The following is a 22,218-nucleotide window of genomic DNA, read 5'->3' on the forward strand; positions in this document are numbered from 1 at the left end:
CTTGAATAGCCTCACATGCAAAAAGATATTGTTTAATTATTAAAACTCGTTAGTTTAGTATTTGGTATATTTTCCATTTAGGCCTTATTAGTTCGTAAATACGATTAGGTAGCGATTTATATAAAGAATGTATGTAATTTATGTCCACAGAATTCCAAGCAGTGTAAATAGCTTGTATCAGTTCTTCTTTATTACCATACTGTTTTCCGTCGTTATAAACTTGCCGAGACAACCAACCCCAGGCATTTTCTATGATGTTGAGATCAGGGGACAAGGATGGCCAATCTAGAACTTCGGTCTGGTTTTCTTCAAACCACTTCGTAACTATGGCTGACGTGTGTGTGGAAGCATTATCATGCTCAAAATGTTTTTTTTTCTACCCATTACTTTTTTGATCTTGTTTTTTGTTTGTTTTAATAAATTTAAATACTTTTCAGCATTTTGTCTTCCGTCTAGCACAATTAAATCAACAGTACCATAAAAGAAATTGCCCCCCAAGCCATCACCGAGCCGACAGTTGAGTGATGACATGATAGTTCTCTTGGTTCTTTCTTTAGGTCATGAAAATAATATTTAATTCCATCTGGTCCACCTAATTAAACTTTTTCTCGTCACTAAACATCACATTTTTCCACTTAGTTTTCCAGCACATGTACTTTTTAGCAAATGACAGTCGAGCCGCCACATGATGTTTTTTCAAAGGAGGTTTGCTCATAATTGTTTTTCGTTTGAATTAAGGTAAGGTTCTAATAATCTGTCGAACTGTAGAAAGAGATGCCCTACTATTTATTTTACTACCTATTTGCCTGGCGGTCTGACTGGAATTTGAAGCAGAGCGTAAAATAAGACGACGTTCACGATCCTAAGTTGCAAATTTTGTGCGTCCTTTATACCGGTGGCCATAGTTTTCCTAATTTTCTGCATAATTATTAATTACCTTTGGCCTGCGACCAATTTTTTAGCTATCTCACGATGAGATAAATTTTGAGTTAAATAAAAATTCACTATTTTAATTTCTAAACTCGCAAGTTTTTAACCACGTCCCATAGTTACAATAACTTTTTTTTTATCACGTAACTGCTGGTACACAATTGAATATTGTCTTTATAGAATATTGTCTGTATTATCTAATCTTAATAAAATTTATTTAAAAGCGAAACTTGAATGAACGGGTTGAACGATTATAATAAACTGAGGCTATTCATGTGGACGGCACGCATTAGTTCTTTTGTTTCCAACAAAGACAGACAAACAGCGCTTAGACAAATTCCGACTTGTTTATGTGTCGTTCGATAAACGTCACGGCGTACAACTTGTATTTGATATTTATTAATAAAAATTATCACGTGTAATTATAATACTCATAAAAAATAGGGTGAGGCTATTCATGTGGCGGGCACTGTATAATACAAGAATTGCTCGTTTAAATAATTGGAATCTCGGAATCAACCTCAACGATTTTCATGAAATTTAGTATATAGGGAGTTTCGGGGGCGATAAATCGATCTAGCTAGGAATCTTTTTTAGAAAATATCATATTCGTGTTTTATCGTTAAACTTACTTTTTTAACAAATAGGAGGCATTTGAGTAGTCCCAATTCATTATGACTCTTCCTGACATCTATTGGCGAATAATAATACTATTTTTTGGCGAATAATTAAAGTTAAAACAAAAAAAAACCGAGCAAAGCTCGGTCATCCAGGTACTAGAATAATAAATTGCCAAGTTTGCATAGCGTAATTGAATCCTCAATACCTGACATCCGACATCGACAGCGGCGCCAAAAACACGTATGACATTCCATGCTATCAACGCGGGCACCGCTCGCTCCAAACTGCTCAGCCTTGATAGGAGTTCATTCTGAAATTGTTTTATATACAAAATAAATATACTATAAAACGATAATATTTTATCCCACTGTGCTAAAAGATAAACGAAATATGTAGATAATGCCATGGATACCAAAATCTTTAACATTATGAGTTATGTGTGAGTAGCACGATTGTTAAAATTAAATTAGTTGATCTTATATTTTCTTATATATAAAATTTCGTGTCACAATGTAAGCTACCTTAGTTCTCCGAAACGGGTGGACCGATTCAAATCAAAATTATGTGTGCATATCGGGTAGGTCCGGGAATCGGCAAACATCTATTTTTCATACCCCTAAATGATAAGAGTAAGGCAGAAAAGCGCCTGCCGGTTCAGCTAGTTACGTCACAATTTTCACGATGCGTGTTTAATTATAAAACGCTTATTATAAATCTTTGTCTCTTAATAATAAACCAAAATAAAAATCTTTAAAATCCACTCAAAAGTTATAACTGAATCACACGAGAGCGATTTAGTTGAATAGATATTGAGACAACGCCAGCCTCGTAAGGTCTGCAATTTAACCTTACGCCTCTCCAAATGTTCATGGGCGGTGGTAGCGCTTACCATCAGGCGAGCCACCAGCTCCATTGACCATGACACAAAAGAAGTCTCACCTCCCTCGTCCGGAGCGCGGCGTCCCGCTCGGCGAGCTGGCGCAGCAGGCGCTCGGCCTGCGCGCGCGAGCACTCCCGCTGCTCCGTCATGTCCCTCAGCTGCGCCGAGCACAGCTCGTAGTCCATCTCGAGCCTGCAAGCCGAGACACGTGCTTTTATCAGTTTTAGCCTGTATGGGCTTTCGACTCGGTTTTATTTGACACGCCTTTCATCAGGCGACCCGGTTTTGATCCGCTTTTGATTTACACTTTATACTCTTGTCAAGAGACAATGACTATAGCATAATGTCATTAGTTAATCTTATTATCCGTTATAGACCAATTAAGGTTTAACATTTTGGCTATATTTCATTGGAAAAAAATATTTTTAGAGGGAAGGGGTGTATTGTAAAAACACGTAACTGGGGAATAAAAATAATAATTCGTGAATGTACCGCTATCTGAGATGTCATTAATAAGTTTTGACAAATAAGATAGAAAGAGATAAGATAGGAGCCGAGGGCGAAATATAAAATGACTTATTTGCAAACGTTCCCATATCTAATTTACCATGTCCACCTTTCTACAAAGCAAAACGTCAAACCTTGAAAATCAAAGGCTATCAAATTGTAAAGTAAAACAGTAAATAGTGACTAAACGTAAATAATGTTCAATATCAATAGCAAGGCTAAGTTCAAGACAAATAGGAAATTGGACACGGTCGAATAGAAGACCCACTTAAAAAGGAAAATGAGAATAAACGTTAAGCACGATGTTACTTCTCGTAAAATAATTAATATGAAAGTGGATGAAAATACTATATTATAAAAGTAGAAAATAAAACTCTTAAAAATGTGTTATCTACACCAAAATATACGTACTGCTGCCAATGTAGTCGAGTGTCATTTTCTATTTCTTCTAGCTCACAACATTCCTCTTCAAGCCTCTCGTATTTATCCTGAAGTCCAGCTAACTGCGTTTCCAATTCCTAAAAGAAACAATTTGTATTTTTCAAATTATTTACTCATGGAAAGTTGAATATCGTTACTAATAAATTGATCCCAACTTACTTGTATCCTATTCTCAAGTAAAAACTCCTTTTGCAAACGTTGCGCTAATTTTGACTCTTTAACGTCCTGTGCCGCTTCATATATAGATATCTTCCCCTCCAAAAACTTGAGCCTCCTCTCGTAATACTGTTTGTGTTTCTTCCCTAACTTCACACACTTACATTCTAAACAATCAATTTCATCTTTCGAACTAAGCGTCCTATTCCTACTTTGCTTCTCCAACTTTTCCCTTATACTATTCAGTCGTTGTATTTCAGTGTTCAATTCACCGCTGCATTCAAAGCTATCGTTAAGGTCGGTCTGAGTTTCCTTGCACTCAGTTTCAACGCCCTCAAATATACCGCTCTCTTGCAATATGTTATTTGGTTTCCTTTCCTCGCAAAGACTCTCGAGTGATTCGGATTTATATCCTTTCTGCTGGTACGGTGTGACGGTCGCGATTGCTTTATGGGTTTTGTGCGATAGTATGTCGGTTTCCGTTCGTAATCTCAAATCACATATTCTTTTCGGTTTTGCCTGGAATTAATTTAAGTAAATATTTATAAACATTTTGGAAAATATGATTTATATTACATGTTGTTTCGTTGTGTTTGACCAAAAAATTCTCAAATGATGTATCTAGACATTGACAGTTTCAAAGTATCTTTATTTAAATTTTAGCACATACAGTAAAGGTTTTACTTTATCAACATAAGCAACTTACCTGAAAGCATTCGTCTTCGCTAACAGAACTACTTAGCGCTTGATAATTGTATAGCATCATCAAAACTTGTTCCAAACAGCTCCTGTCGTCCACCGAGGCCGCGTTTAATATCATCTGCTCCAGATGTTCCTTCACTGGATTGCTCTTCAACGAATCACTGGTTTCTGAATTTCTGTCCAAAATGTCTGCCATGACTTGCGCTTTAGCAAAGTCTTCTTTGAATTCATCGTGTGGCGTATTCAGCTGCCTTCGGGGATTGCAAGGACTGCTTGGCGTATGCGGGGACTTGTAGCCGGAATCCATTCGCTTTAATTCCGGCGATGCCGAGTCCTTAATTCGGGAGCCTGGGGACACGCAGCCCGAATCCGAGTCTGTTAGGTTGTCCCTAGCACCCTGCAAATAGTTTTGAAACAAAATGAAATACGGACACAAATTATATCTTCATTTCTTTCAAAGTGTAAAAAGAATATTATAGTGTATACCGTGCGTAAATAATACGCTAAGTGATGTATTAAAGCTGACAATAACTTGACTGTGACCTGATTTTATAATAATTGGATTTAAAGATCAAGATATTTTATGTTACTACTATCGCATAATTTTATATAATAGAATTATTTTAAATTCTCATATAAATAGTGTCATTAATTTAAATTTGCATTTATTTAAATGGTCCCAACTCCTTATCTTAATAAATAGGCATACATAAATAACGAGATTTATTTGTTTAAAGTTTAGCAACATGATTTGCGTAGGCTATAAACTCTTACTACTTATGGACAGTCCCACTACCTACTATCATTCCCAATTTAGTAATACAAAGCAGTGATATGAAGTAATGTGTTATGCTAATTTAACAAACTGACAAATGTTTCACAAAGCTTGTTCTTATGGACAGTGTCTGATAGAGATCAGTTGTTACCGTATTTGTGGCATACATAATCAAAAGCAACCACAATTGATCTTAAGCCGTGAAATCGTTTGAAATTTTGATATAGCAAACTAATTAACTTGGCGGATCTAACTGGTGGTTAGTTATTGTGGTTTACTTTCAATGATTGTGAAGAAATTTAGAAGATTAATATTGTAACAGATAAATTTGTAGCAAGCGTACCAGAAAAAGTAGGTTACGTATTGTATTTTATGAGGCATTTTCAAGATAAGAATTTGAACAGGAACTAAAGAAATACCAATATCGTGACCATTATAAACAAACTGATCCACCAACACGAAATATATTGCGTAGTTACTTATTAAACAAATACATACAGGCCGTTAATATGGGCGATAAATCAAATTTAAATAGAGCTAAACTAGACATGGTTACATAAACGATATAGGTCAATACGATTCACTGATGCTTTGCTAGTTAGAGAAGAACAGATTGCCTCATATGGTTTCGCATTTGATACGCATTGCGCTTCCAACCGGTACAAATAGAATTTAATTGCTTTACTAGCGGAAATAGGAAACGGTAGCAGACAAAACTGGTCGAAGTGACGTCAGGAGATTAGAAACCTAGCAAGATTCTGACTTTTTTATTAATAGCTCTTTAAAAGACCGTTCACCAAATTGACAATATCCTAATCTTGTTAGTCTGAAAGTCATAATTTTAACGATCGATGCAAATTTATAAAATATAATTTAATTTATGATCCCATATTTTAATGCTACAATAGTGTTCTTACGCATTTACACTCGATTCCGACATGGCAGGAAGTTGTTTAAATACTATTCCTGTTTCCGACTCAGTCTCAAGAGAAAATATTATAAAAACTTGAGAGCATACAATTTAATAACATTAGCGATAAATTCTATATTTTTAAGACAAGTCTCGATTCTGCGTTAACACTTAATTATTAATGAACATTTAGGATGATGAGAGCAAATTTTGACACAAACAAAAATCATAATTATGATAATAATATTCCTGCATAAATAAAATTGAATAATTTGTTTTTATGGCTCTTACTACTTTTGTTTAATCTAAACAATCCTATAGTATCCTTATAATAGACATTTTATTTAACATAATATCAATTCTAATATCAAGGCGCTGGAGATTTATTATCACAATCGGATAAAGAATAATGTGCCAACGAGATAAACTACAGCCTTGAAGCAAATATCCTTTCCTTTTCATTGGAATCTTACATTCCAGGCATTATTTAGCCTCCATTCTCGTAAACACATTGCGCTAGTCACTTGTTTGTTTTACACATTATTCTCTAGGTTATGTTGCATGTACTAACACCGTATTATTACAAAATATGACAAAAAACAAGGAAAGTTAATTTTCTTTATGAAAATCAAGTCATGTATGTAAATAAGGCATTTGAATATTGATATCCTCATGTTACTTTGTTAACTGGTTACTTATCGTTAGTGAGTTTCGTTTCGAGTTAATTGTATATTATACATAACAGATATGAGCTCTGTAACTGGCAGCTGTCAGTATTCATAATTAGTAATTACCTATAACGGCAAGCATTTCATTGTTCATTATTCTACATTCACATAATATTTTATAATCATGTATTATTAGCATTTGCGTAATAGCAACTAATAGGTAAGACTTGGACTTTGGAGTTTCTATATAAAACTAGTAATTGGTTAGTATGTAAATATCGACAAAAACAAAAAAAGTGATTTATTAAATGAATCGTTTTGCTATATTACATCATATCTTTATTTTATTAGATACCATTAATTATGCCTGTCAACAAAATACGTATTATTTTATTTTTCATTATACTGACAATCTTTGTAAGACTGCTAACATACAGCTCTTACAAACATTGCATGCATTTCACAAAAATAAGTCACGAAAAGAATTGTGCGGCTCGATTGATTTGCAATTCAATACAATAGCACTAAGGTTCCATATAAGGGTATGAATTTGTAACAGGAAACGTGGATGACGAACAGCTTTATTGTCGTTGTATACTGAGCTAAGAAAATGACAGTTATATTAAAATATAGCTTTTAATACGATACTTTAAGATAGTGTGTTAGACGGACGGGACGGACTAAACGAATATAATTTTATGTATTTGGAATACACGTTAAACATATTCGATGTTGTGAACGATAATTATATTTTAATTACAAATTTAATCGATGAACATTAGGACCTTGCATTTAGGTCATTTGGCGTTACTTCATATCATGTTATTGTTATTTGGCATTATGAGAAAATGAAAAACTTAGCTACCACGTCCAATAAATATTGCGTATTAAAACAACATGTATATTGCAAAAGCACAAAACCTTTAAAACACACATTTTTAAGTTTGCTTTTATAATTTAAAATTGGTAGTAGCTATTTACAAAAATTATTTATTAATAGTTAATAAATATTTATATCAGTTCAATTAATTAATCTAACAGTTGGTATTCAAGCATCTACGTGTTTTTCCGCTTACACCTACGTAAATGTAGAGGTATTTTTTAAAGATAGGCGGATAAAAACAACATTGGTTAACAAATGAATAAGGATTTTTTAGGGGGAATAATTCGTTTCTTTTTTGTTTACCTATTTCCCCAATTAACGCATATTGAATTTTGTACTCTTTTTTATTTAAAAAAATATAAATGAAATAAGGATTCTATGATTTAATTTCGTCTTTTAATACAAGAAACTATTTAAGAAAGCACGAATTATTATTGAGATAGTATTGTTTTAAAAAAAAAAGTACTGCAAGTCTTCATTTTTTATTTTGAATTACAAAAGAAATATTTGTATTATTTCTATGTTTACATCTATACTAATATTATAAAGCTGAAGAGTTTTTTTATTTGTAGGTCCGATTAGAAAAATTGTTTCAGTGTTAGATAGCCCATTTATTGAGGAAGGCTATATATGTACCAAGGGCGAAGCCGGGGCGGGTCGCTAGTTTTATATAACGTTACCAAATCGTATTACAATACTGGTAGAACAAAAGTCCCGCATCGTGTTAGTTCCGGGAATGCAAACGCAAAAACTAAAACATTGTATATATTATAAATTCTTGTTTATAATATATACAATGCACTTATTATTCAACTCAAGAACCTTATCTCATTTTTGTATATTTGTATCTAAATACATACTTCAAATTACGAATATTACGTGATAAAAAAAATATCGATGCCTTTACCGCGACATGCTATAATCAGCTTCATAGGTAGGTGTTAAAAAATGGTTAAAAATTGTTTCTCGTATATAGTGTTTAATCAATAAAACTTTTCAGACTATCTATTTGTGTTAAATATTTAATTCAATTTGACTTTTGAATATTTTATAACTATCCATGCTTTGTGTATACAGTTTGGTTGGCATTTAATCTCAACAATAATTATTGTGAAATAATACATAAATTGTCGATTGTCAACTGTAGTAAACACAATTTTAATAAGTGAATAAACATTAATATTGATAGTATCCATAAGTGGTAAAATTCAGTAGTAATATATGTAATATCAAAATATATCTACAATTTGCGTATAGCAGTCATCTTGTATTCAAGTCAGTTTTCTATTCATGAGACACTTCCTACGGTTTAAGGAAGGAATTGTATGTGTGTACTGTGTACTTCAAATAACGGTCCATAGACATTTTTGGACGGTGTCAATAACTTTATTAAATCCATATATTTGTCAAACTCTATATTAATTTAATACATATTTTTTTTAATCTTTTTTTTTATTACAAATGACTATTTGAAATGTTGTCTGTACTGAAAGGATAGCTTATGACTTCAAAATTATCGCAAGATATGTAGTGACTCTACAAGTGATGATCTAATTCAAAGTAAACTTTTATCTACGTTCAAACACAAGTAAACAATACGATTAACATACCTACCTATGCATAACTAATAACTATGATTTTATTTGAAATTCATAATATATTCCAGCTATGGACATTAACACAAAATAATTCGTTTTCCTTTCACGATTTTATTGTTGTATAAATTAAAAGGGATTATATGTTTGCATCTAAATAATATACTTACATTAATATTTGTTATATATATAATATGTACGACGAATTTTTTGTTAATAGAATCAATTATAAATAAATATTGAGTGAAGTTACTGCGAAAATATCGCAAGACAAACGATTACAAATACCTACAGTTAAAAATGCGATGCTAAATTAATTATTTATAATGATTAAAAAATATTCAGTAACAATATTGTTCAAAAACTAATGAACCATAACAACATTTAACAATAATAATTAGTAAGTATTATTATATTTGTAGTATTTATTGTCTAAACCAAAACCGCGAAAATATTTACATGACTTATAACTGTCAATACGTTACCTCGTGGAGCGCTCCATTCATGTTAACCCACCAAATTCGATCACAACACACTTGTATAATCCGTGCACTAATTATAAAGGTGTGACAACACTAGCGCGGTACCTTCTCGGGATGTGCGTCCTCTAACTCGAGCAGCCGGAACTCCATGAGCTCGAGTTGGTCGCGCGCGTCTCGCAGCGCGTCCGCGAGCCGCGTGCACTCGCGCGCCGCGCTCGCCGCGCGCTCCGCCGAACTGCGGCACTGCCCGCACGACTGTACAGACACCGCGCGTTAGTGCGCCCTTGGGACGCTATGCGTTTCACTATCTATGCTTATACTAGCTGTAACCCGCGCGGTCAATCGCGTAGTACCCGCCTAAAAAGTGCTAAACCATACTATTATCTATCTCTTTTTCAAATTTCATATAGGTACGATGGTCTGTTTTTGCGTGAAAGAGTAACAAACAGCCGTACATCCAACCATACTTTTAAACTTTCGCGTTTATAAGATTAGTAGGATACAAGCGAAAGTCTTTTCTCCTGATAAGCACAGCTAAAACATAGCACTGGTTGGTATTATGCACTGTCGAATCCTATCCTCTTAATATCCTACTTCCTACTTATATTATAAATGCGAAAGTTTGTAAGGATGTGTGTGTGTTTGTTGCTCTTTCACACAAAAACTACTGAACTTACTGCAATAAAATTTGGTATGTAGATAGCTGGAGAACTGGAATATCAAAAAAGCAAATTTTTATCTCGATATTCCTACGGAATACGGACAAACGCGGGTGAAACCGCGAGGCACAGCTAGTATTACATATGCGTGAGTCTGTCTATTTAGCTTTCTCAACATAGATTTAGATTATTGGACTTTTTAAACCAACCCCATAAATAAAAATTTATAGGGTAATGCATAATGAAGTGTCTGTTTTATCCACAGATTAAACAACGGGATACAGCTAGTATTATACTGGTCATCAACAGATATTATGCCTAATTCACATTACACCTAAGACGTTCCTTTACCTTCCTAAGTAAAGGAACGACTTTTCTGCGCGGAACTTTATTTGCATTATCTTAAAACTAATGGAAATCATACAAACTAGCACAAAATTTTCTAAGAGTTTTGCTAAGGGTGAAATATTAGACAACCAGTGAAACATTTAACATTTATCTTTCTTCATATTTATTATATATATCTATGTAATCAGTGATAATAAACAATACTCAGAATTATCGACTATGTAGAATATCTCTGACATTGACTAAGGATACGAATTCAGTAATTAGGGAATACAGAACGTGCGTCATGCCAGTACGAGTGTAATACATACATCCATTTTTATATCGTATGGTTTTTACTTTTATCCATATTCATACAGAATGTAAAAAATGTGAAAAATATTAATATACCTTGCTAAGAGACTCATTATATTAAGTAAATTATTTCCACAATTCCAAACCGGTTCAGTTTACCAGTCATTCACTCGAAATAATTTGCGGATACGCGTAATGTTTTAATTCTAATTATTGAATCTTTAAATTGCCTATTTGACATTCAATTATGCCCACTCTTAAATGCAATAACAATTTAAGAAACCCATTAGTTTTAGGTACATGTATAAAACTGGTATTTACTCAATCTCAGGCTCAATATAGTGATAAAATAAATTGATTTTACAACTTAAATGTTGTACAATTCTCGTTTAAAGTATTTTCTATTTAGTTTTAATGTTAACGTGGCGGATGGTCACCCTACAAAACAATAGAGTAGTGACGCAACGTCAAGCGCCTTTAAGTTTAGTGACAAGATGTTAGTATTGCAAAAGCATGACATTTTACTAGCGGTGAGCGATTCTCTCATGATAATTCAAGGCCGCCGTGATTCAAATTCCTTGTTAGACAATCATTAAGTCAATACGAATTACTTTGTTATTGTCATTTTACTGTTAAGTCATCGTAGGTGTAATAATCACTAACTTGATTATGTTATTAGAAGTCAATTAAATAAAACCTGCGTTTTATTAAATTGATTCCTATTTAATTCTTAACGATAATATGTATAATATAAGAAATTACTAGATAATAATGTGAAGCTTGTTAAAATTTTATTATAGCCTCTTATTTCTATTGCGAATAAGTTTCCAACTTTTTGTGCGATTCAGGTAAACATAACAAGGTACTCTGCATGACCTCCATTGTTTTATGTATGACAATGAATACACAAGAAACCAAGATTTGTCACTATATCACAGATAATATAATACTATACTAATCAAATAATGGAAGATTCTGGATACTGACCCACATATCGTTGAGCGGCTGTGGTGAGAGCGAGGCGGGCGCGGAGGACACCGCCGAATCTCCGTCAGACGGAGCCTCCTAGTAAATTGTTTTTATTAGAACAATTTTATAACAAGAGAAACCAATAATTATGAACAATAAGAAACCCCGTAGTATAAGAGATCAGCATAATAAAATAACTTGTGCTCCCAATGGGCAATGGGTATACATTATTTTAGTATTTTACCTGTATAACGTTTTTCAGCCGAATCGGTTCTTATGTTGGTTTCTATAGTACACCCCTACACATATTTTGTAATAACAACTTTTGATAAAAGCTAATATAAGTATCAATTACTTGATGATATCTTACGATAGTAAGCTTATTTTACCCAATTTGTGAATGAAATCTGAATCTATGTAGGTACTATAACAACGAGCTAACGAGCTTCTGAAAGAAAATATTAAATTAAATGACTAAAGTCATCAAAATTTTCTTACGGTAAATTACCGAGTACCAAAAACCATCTTATTTATGTATGTAGATATTGAATTGTTTTTTTAGTTCGCAACAAATGAAGTTACTACCAACAGTTCACAATAACCACTCCATAATCGAGACCATTGCACTTTCGTTGTCAGAATGTCATAACACAAATATTAAAAAAATAAAACAAAAAAACGCCATCAAATTGTCAAAACTAAACACAATTTTAATGGGCTCACTAAACCAAATGAATCATCAAAGTCAGTTCGAGCCCAAAAAATACAGTATATAGAATTGAGAACCTATTAATCTCATGCTATTCTGTGTCTTCATTCGTGTAGAACAACAGTTCATTAAGCATAAATGATTGAAACATGTGTTTATTAAAGTGTACAACGAATATAAATTAAAACATCTTTTAAAATTTACTTACCCTATAAAACGTTTCCTTCCTATGTTGTATGTCGGTTTTGAGATCTTCTCGATTGCTTTTCTCTTTTCCCTACAACAAATAAAAAACACTTTAACATTTTGTAACAGTTGTCAGTTACTTATTAGTATTTACCTACGAAACCTAACTAAACACAAGGAATATGTAAGTACACAATCTTTGATATTATTTCGTAATTACTACAAAACACTATAATCTTTGCCGCGCTAATTTCAAATTTCGAACCCCGTTTGTTCTTAAATCTCGAGATTCTTAGCAGCCAGAGCGTAAGTATATTGCATGCATGTTTTCTGTTATTATTCATGAAAATAATAATTTGAATTACAACTATTTCATATAATATATACTTTTATAAAGTAGATGAACCTATACAAACATGTCGACTTACAACTTTTCAATTTGATATGTGCACGCCATCTGTTGGCAATCATTCACATCACATCAATCAGTGACGCCCGTTTTTTCAAGGTGTTGTTGTAATTTCGTAATTACGATAGATGGCGCTTATATCATTAAGTAAACGTACTCTTCGTTATGAATTACGATGGAATAAATGTCAACCCGAACCATAATTTTCAATTTTAAAAGATTTAAAGAAGAAATTTAGTCACGCGTAGTGCCTGTTTTAATTAAAATTTTGGCTAAGGCTTCCACTGTTGTTGTCCTGTATCTACCATACAACATGTCGCCTGAATTTGTGACTGTCTCTAACATAAGTTAACAGTCTTGTTAAGAGGTAAGTTATAAAAGTGTCGAACACCAACACCAATTAAACATCTACTTTAACGGTAACATAAACTTTACACATAAAAGCAAGTAATTATGACAAGTACAAACCGGTAAATGGATTAACGGTTGCACGTAGGACGTAGGTGCTAATTCTATTCTCAAAGTTAAACCTGTTCTTCTTACAAGAAGGTTCCAAAGCTTAAAGCTGTCAGTTATGTTTAAATATATTCCTAGGAAAAGTTTATGCAGAAAGTAACTTTGAATCGCTTCGAAATATTGGCACAAAACAAATGGATATCAGTTCAAATGAGTATTTTATTTGTGAAACGTATTATTTAATTTGTCTTTTTTGACATACACCTTATAAATTGTTTAACATATTTTTTAAGGAACAACCCACAAAATAAAAATTTAAATCAACTTCGTTACACCAACAGATTATATATTCATAAACAATAATATATCTGCCTTTAAATAAGAAAGGTATCTACCGGCCTACCTACTGACTTTCATATGCTTCTACATAAAATTTCATAAATACAATTCTCATTTCCAATAACATCTTCATTCATCATGATAATATTTAGGGCAAAATTGTCCATCTGTTTGTATCGCGATGACCCTTTGTATTTTGTAGCTTTCTATCGACTTTCGCTAATCAAGAGCCGATCAATATCTATTGAAACAGATGTAATCTGTGGATGTATTTTTTTTAAACATCTGTGTATTATAAAGCATTAATATTGTTCCGATTTTTCGAAGACTTAAAATGGTCAATCTTATTACAATTTGGAATATTAAAATCCAACATATAGGTCAATGTACATTATTCCCGAAATTTAAGATAGGGTATTTTTACTCGGTCAATTTTTAGATACATAATGTACGCTGAGCTGAAACCACACAAAAAAGACTGTATTTCAGAAATATTATATATATCTGTGGTAAATATTATGGTTTTGTTAATCGATTGCTTACAAACTATTCTTTACTCTGCAACGGAATTGTATTAAGAATTTTTGCGGTATTGTGGTTTGTAAAATGTAACCTTTTTTGAACAATTTTATAATATTTTCAATGAAATCGTTATCGTAGCAAATATAAATTACACAATTAAAAAGTATAGAGCGATCCTAAAAGTGGTACTTTATAATAAAAAATTCGGTTCAAATAATACAAAAAAATAATAGTGCTCGTCGAGAGTGCAATCTTTAATAATTACAAGATAAATCCCATGCCATATTAATGTCTAAAAGTTTGTATAAAGAAAGTGAAAGATAATTATTTTAATTTGAATAATTTTGAAGTTGCTTTCTATATCATTGTTACCATTTTAATTTCTCTATTAGGACTACTCAATTACCAATTATTCAAACGGGTAATATAGCTTTTCGAAATACAATATGGCCATACAGCTTTAAACTTGTAAGTTAAGTAAGTTAGATCTACTTAGTAACTTGCTAATTTCTCTAGAACAGCTTTAATAAAATAACTATCTCTTAATATAATTTTATTTAATTGGCTTCTCAGATAAATTTTCCTTTACCTAACGAGTGTGCAAATTGTTGGTTTGGATACAACCTCCGGTGAAAAAGAAATCTATTTAAACAGAACATTTGGACCTTGATCTCCATAAATTTTATGAAAGCATATATTTGCCCCATACTTCATCAGAATACACTATTCCTCGATTACATAATAATTGGATAGGATAAAATAAAAGAACTACTACAATAACAATTGAATTACGTAAATAACTATCTAAAGGACAATAAAACCCAACATCACGAGTAAGTTAACAATAAATGCGCCGTGAATAAGTTATTTTGGTTAATCAGTCTAAATTGTTCAACATTATTGCTATATAATGAGACATCAATGGGCAATTTAAGGTTATTCTTAGTCAAGTCGTGTAAGGCCTACATTCTCATCTTGGCATCGAAAGTACTGCATGATCGGAATATTATTAAATTTCTTCATCGATTTGTACGAATAGATAAACATACTTTCACTATTTATTGGTCTTTAGCTTTAGTAATGAAACGTGCTTTGAAGTGACGGATCGATTGCGATTATTGCATTGATTTTTACAACCTATTCCTTCTTTTGAGAAATTTCTTATTGTTATTTATTTATTTATAAATACTAGAGTATAAGCTCTTGGTAAAAAATGCAACTTGACATGTAAATCTTATCAGAAAATCGAATGAATGAACATTTCCTTTATCAATTTTATAGAAATGAAATAAGTAAACAAAAATCAACGCAAACCTTTGTCCGACAAATAATTTGCTCAGCTTAAAACATTCGAGTATCTTTATGAACTCGGTCCCTACTCCGAACTAGTTCAGTAAGTGTTAAGTACAATATTGTCCTTGTAAGCTGCAACGTTTCAATCTCATTCACTGGCCCAGTTCCCACAACAGAGTCTATTAGGAAGCGAGGCGAGATTTATTCCAAACGATCTCAAATGCGACCGATAAACGAGGGAATTGGTACAGGAAAGTAATAAAATAGAGGTGTAATACAATGATAAAGTATGGATATTGGGAGGGATTTGTCTTGTAACCTGTTCTCTCTTAGTTCCTTATTTCATGTCCAGCTTTTTAGCCGCTATATCATTAGGACGCTGTCTATTAGTTTTCTTGTGACGTTTAAATATATAAAATACTAAGTGATGGACTGAGAACAGATGACGATACAGTAAATTTGTTGAATTTCCATGATGAAATTATTATATTTTACATAAAAGAAAATTTATGTGTACTGTTAGAAATCAACAAAAAAAGAAATCAAACAAGCAGTGGTGGCTCAGTGGTGAGAACCTCGGACTTCAAAATCGATAAGTCGGAGTTCGAGACCGGGCGAGCGTGCAGGAAATAAATTGATTTTTCAATTTATCTGCGCATGTGGAACATCACCACTGCTTAAAAACGGTGAAGGAAAACATCGTGAGGAAACCGGCATGTCCAAGAATTAAAAGTTCGACGACATGTGACATCTGCCAACCCGCACTTGGCCAGCGTGGTGGATTATGGCCTGAACCCTCATAGGAGGCCTGTGTCCTAGCAGTGGGAACATATATGGGCTGATGATGATGATGATGATGATGTTAGAAATCAAATATCATTTAATGAGATATATTCTAACATATTCCTTGGATATTATGAATATCCAAGGAAGAACCTATGAAGGTTACACAATTAATTGGCGTGAATAAAATGAATGCACAATAATGTCATCCTATCACATTACAATCAAAATAAATAACAGCAATACATCACGGTTGTTTGTAAACACTCGATTAAAGAATTTAAACATTAATTTATACAAATTGTAGGTATGTACGTAAATAGGTTAAAGAAGAAGTGTGCTATAATTTATACGAACCGAAAGTGCCAATGAAGCAACTGCCTATCTAATGTGTTCACCCAACTATATTCAAGCATTTATCCCCTTAATCCTTAATAAAACAAGTACGAAGAGGTCCATAGACGTATTATGTATATGGATTTAAGAACAGATTTGCCAACAGAACTAGCATATCAAACACGTTATCATATAAATGTACATGTTAAGCCGCACAAAATACATCCTTATGTCCTTGGTATTTACGACGACAAGGGCTTGCAACATTTTATAACATTAGCTGGTCTTAATTCTAATCTAACGCAAAGACCTGTGACCCCGTCGACATCAGCCCTTCACTTTTAGTTGTCCCAATTTCATGATTTATTTCAACTTTATTTCTTACGCTCTCCTGCTTTTTTAAGAATGTTTGAGATACACTAGCTCATGCCTGTATTGTGTGAGTGAATTAAGATTTTCTCAATGTTTAGTTAGTGAGTTAATAGTTAGCATTCATTTTAATTGAACAAAACAAAAAACGAAACTGAAGCTGGCGTAAATTACAAATAAAAATAATTCTAACAAGAGGTAGATACGATCCAATATTCAATTCAAGTTTTTCAATATCAATATAAAATAAAAATACATATAGTCACCATTTATTTATCTCTATTTGTTATTTTCATCTCAATTAATTTCAATCACATGCGTATTTTTATTTATGTAAAATTATAAGAATTTTGTTCTCCAATGTCGTTAAAAAATATTAACTAAAATGACAAATAATGATATTTGAGTATACGTAATAACAAATATGTACAATAGAGGTCACCATAAAACTCAAAATCAACCCAATATCGGGACCATGTTTTAAAAAATAAAGCAGCATCACCAAACCGCGGTCCACTTTCACAACCGCACCGATATTCCGATTCTCTGGCCATTATCCGATACCGAGATTATGCAATTTGAGACCGGTAGTCTCAACTCGCAACTCCTCAATAAGGATATTTACAATTCAAGAAATTTACTGCACAAAAGCATTTCATCCAAAACAGTTTTCTAAAGGAAGCCTTGCCAAATTAGTTCAATAAAAGGTAAGAAGCTAAATTTCAAAATGTAATATTAAATATTAAAGTTCTAAGAAATTAGAATTTAGAATTATTCACTTGACGAAAAACACACATCTTCGTTAATATATCGACTATTCTTTTAATATTTTATTACAATAGCTCTATAAAAACAAGTGACTGGGTGGAAAAATGTAACTATTGGATCTAGCAAATACTATGCATGCTCGTAATGAATATGGATAACAACCCGCCTTCAAGATGAACACGTGCACTCCGGTATATTTTGAGATACAAACCTGCTTACAAAATGAGTTAAATGAAGTAATACGGATTCTTGAGGCGCTGTCTGCATACTTTAACTAAAAGGGCAATAAACGTGATAATAGTACTAAGCATATCGACTGTACATTACTATGCAATAATGGTGACGTTTAAAATAATTCAAAGTAAATATTCCGCTTCACTTTATCGACTTCAAATAAATATTTTTAACAAAAATTTAAGTGGGACCACACGGGAGGCACCAGCTATCAAATAAAAAGAAAATCGTCTGAAAATGCAGTCGAATTGATAACCTCCTCTTTTTTTTAAATCGGTTGAAAAGATAGGGATCAAAGTTTATACGTTTACCTATTATTGTATTATATTATCTATGTGTTTACATACTATCCTATCGTAATAATATTATAAATGCGACAGTTTGTGAGGATGGATGTATGTGTATGTATTTTTGTTACTCTTTCACGCAAAAACTACTGAACCGATTGCAATGAAATTTGGTACGTAGATAGCTGGACAACTGGAATAACGCATAAGCACTTTTTATCCCGGGGCGCAGCTGGTTTGTTCAAATTTCATAAACGCACATTTGAATTAAATCTATTCTCTTATATAAACTTACACCGGAAGAATATCGGGAAACATTTAAGAGGCAATAAATAAATATAAACGATAAAAGTTCAGTCAGGTGTCCCGCCCACGATGGGGCCGCGGGCTATGTCGCTTTCCCACATGTCGATGTAGGTTGGGTCAAAAGCCAACACACTTTGTATACATAATATATGCACAATGATTATTTTATATCGCAGCTCTTTGATGTGGGGATTATAGATTGAACGCATTTCCATTTCAATGTGAATGTAAATTCGATCAGAAAATAAAAAACTGTACATTTTGACTGCATGAGAAACTTAGATGCACGTTGTATTTAACCCAATGCTAAATAAATATTTTAAAACAGTAATAACAATTTCTAAGAACAGAAATATAAGAAAGATAACAAAAAGAATCAAATAATTACTAATTCATGTCTCTTGAGTTTAAATGAATTTCACTGTACTGTTTAATTTAGTGTGTATTATCTATTATTATCTTTCAAATGTGTATTTTCTTATGTTTCATTTCTGTTCAACGACTTTACAATACTAATAAGAGAGTAATTGTTATATCCTACCCTTAAATGTTAGCAAAAAGAAAACAGAGAAATGCTAAAGAATCCTTATAAGATGCAAAATTGATTAAAATACCACAAAAACTTCGCACCTGAGAATTTTTGGTATCCGGCTCGCTGTGATTGATTCATTTATGAATTATGTAATTTTACACCGAGGATATGAAATCTTATCTTCGTATAATATATAAAGAAAATCCAATATTTAAACAATGTTATAATAGCGGATTATATTTATGAAGATTCTTTTTCCCATTTCATTTTTCTAAACTCTACAACTTTTAGAAATGACAGAAGATAATAATGATTTTGTTTTTCATTATGATTTCACCAAAATTATATTTCTTATTAGAATACAAAGGAATCGACTAATTTATACTAATGTCATTGATGTTCTCTGACCCAATACACACTCAAAAATTATGCAATAATCACAAAAAACACGAACAAAAGCAAAACTTTTACATTTACATAACAATGACTGGCGGTAAATGATAGCGCTGATGAATATGAAAGGAATCGAACCACTCTATTGTAGGACTAAGATATATATTAAATATTTTGCATGTCATTTGTTACGTACAGAAAGGTTATTCATATCACTTAATCTCCCTAACAGCCACGACGTTATAAATATTTCAATATCATGTAGGTATACTAATTTTATAAAGCTGTTTGTTTTGTTTGTTTGAACGCATTTATCTCAGGAACTACTGGTCCGATTTGAAAAATTCTTTCATTGTTAGATAGCCCATTTATTGAGGAAGGCTGTATATTTACCACGGGAGGCCAAATTAGTACACAATAATTTTAAGTTTAGTATATATACGATAATTTCACAAAACATTAGCCTGAATGTTATAGTGAGAAACTATAGTAATGACTATAAATTTTTGGAAATCATAACATTTTAAATGGCAATTTATCTAATAAAAACCATTTTATGCATAGCATGCATAGGTACCTACTTGTAACTAAGCTTAAGTTAAAACTCAAATTAATAAAAATTCCCAATTTGCAAATGATTCTCATTCAAAAGAATTCCATTTTGAAATTAAATCATCATTATAATTAAATTATTAATGGTCCATTATTTTTTTGAAAAGCTTCGTTTTTCGTCATTTACCGTTGAACATGACAGATGTGTGCCGGTTTGCTGATGGATGGCTCACGTGACGTCATCTCATCGCTGGGACAGGTTCCGAAAGTGGGTAAATTTTTGTAATATTGTCTTCTGGCATTTCCGTTTTCTCTTTGATCGTGTGTACTTATTTTTTATAATTTGTGTCCTTTTATGGAAGTTTATATGTCGATTTATTAAAAAATGGATTAAAACACTATTATTGAATTATTTATGATCATCAGAGGATTTGCCGATTAGATGTATAAATTTAAAACATAGTTACAGAGTCTTTCAAAAGTGTATTATTTTCATGTAAAGTTTTCTCTTATCTCAAATAGAAATCAAATACAAATACGACGTAGATTTCAAAAGGACTTTCATCTCTAAAATATTCACACAATGGACGATAAATTATGTGGATTCACCAATGTTATAAACCCAGTAGGTTCTGTGACATTGTTTATTACAAATAGGAATTTTGCCGACACGCAAAATGTAAGAGGAAAGCTTCCAGAAAGAGAATTAATTTAAAATTCAACGAAATTGCAGAGTAACCGAGAAAACAAAAAAAAAATGTAATTATTTTTGTTAATTATGTATTAAATTGTTATTTATGTCGGAATACCTACATAAAGCTTAATATATTACATAATATATGTAGCAATATCATACCTATTCGTTTTTCATTTTTATTAGAATGCTTTATTAGCCACCACAGATAACATAATACTATACTATGTAGCTAACACATACATATGTGAAAATATGAACTTTATTAAGTTCCTATCTCCACATTTTAACTTCTAAATCTGAATTTTCACGTTTTACTAGAAGGTGATTATGAAAGATGTGGTGAGAAAGTACATCAGTTAAAACTGATTAAAACGAGGTATGAGAAAGCCTGTTAAAATTGCGAGCCGATAAAAACTACACTAATTACATCAATATCCAGTTATATTCAACGTTGCCGTATGTGTGTAAAATCTGAAACGTGCTATAAACACGAGTATACGACTATGGAAATTACTCGAAAATTTATTCATAATACTCGTTACATGACTTATAGCACTATTATGATTACGAAATTTTCTTCTACCCTTATTTTTGCTAAATAAGCAATTAAAACGCACAGATTGGAACATAAAACCGGATTCCAATTAAATGAATATTGATATTGCAATTTTTAAATATATTTCTTATCAGTGCACAAAATTTATTTTATTCGAAGTTTCCAAAAATAAATGACGTTCTCAAATCGCATGTTGTTTTTTTGTTATGTTTACTCCACAGATAACATAATACTATTGGTTACTTGGTTTACTCGATAAGTCTGTAAGTTTTCAACCGATTGCCGTGATTCGTTTTGTTATTTGATTAGTAATTGTTGTCATTTGGGACCATTTTAGAATCTATAGTACCTTCTTCCCAGGAATGTCAGTGAGCTTTTTTGTAGAAAAGAATAGTGAACATTAATCATAGAACCAGCGTTACAATGTTTATTTTTTCACATATCTTTTTGTTAGAAACAGATGATCGTTCCTATCATAACTTGCAGGTGTTATATAACATCTGTCAATTTATATGTCAAAGTGGTGTAGAAGATAATTATTAACCGATACAATTATCTATCTCCGGGCCTTAATAATAGATTTTACCGCCTAATGGTACAACGGAAATAAAATTGCGAAAATATATTGTACAACTTCTTTAGCCTGTCGATCATCAAATCAATCATCAATA

At 32.1% G+C, this 22,218-nt stretch overlaps 1 protein-coding gene across 2 annotated transcripts in view; it reads right to left on the bottom strand.

Annotated features, from left to right (window-relative positions):
• The window catches only part of LOC119833732 (rootletin), a 93,388-nt gene that overhangs the window by 7,928 nt on the left and 63,242 nt on the right, over window positions 1–22,218 (bottom strand). For both annotated transcript variants that reach the window (XM_038357891.1, XM_038357892.1), the window contains 8 exons: window positions 12,738–12,806; window positions 11,839–11,916; window positions 9,656–9,805; window positions 4,242–4,634; window positions 3,539–4,054; window positions 3,350–3,456; window positions 2,491–2,623; window positions 1,757–1,861 (listed from right to left, as the gene is read on the bottom strand). In XM_038357891.1, coding sequence (XP_038213819.1) covers window positions 1,757–1,861; window positions 2,491–2,623; window positions 3,350–3,456; window positions 3,539–4,054; window positions 4,242–4,634; window positions 9,656–9,805; window positions 11,839–11,916; window positions 12,738–12,806 — 1,551 coding nt within the window. The remainder of the gene's footprint in view (window positions 1–1,756; window positions 1,862–2,490; window positions 2,624–3,349; window positions 3,457–3,538; window positions 4,055–4,241; window positions 4,635–9,655; window positions 9,806–11,838; window positions 11,917–12,737; window positions 12,807–22,218) is intronic.

The sequence above is a fragment of the Zerene cesonia genome, chromosome 18 (assembly GCF_012273895.1).
Source record: "Zerene cesonia ecotype Mississippi chromosome 18, Zerene_cesonia_1.1, whole genome shotgun sequence".
NCBI classification, from domain to species: Eukaryota; Metazoa; Arthropoda; class Insecta; order Lepidoptera; family Pieridae; genus Zerene; species Zerene cesonia.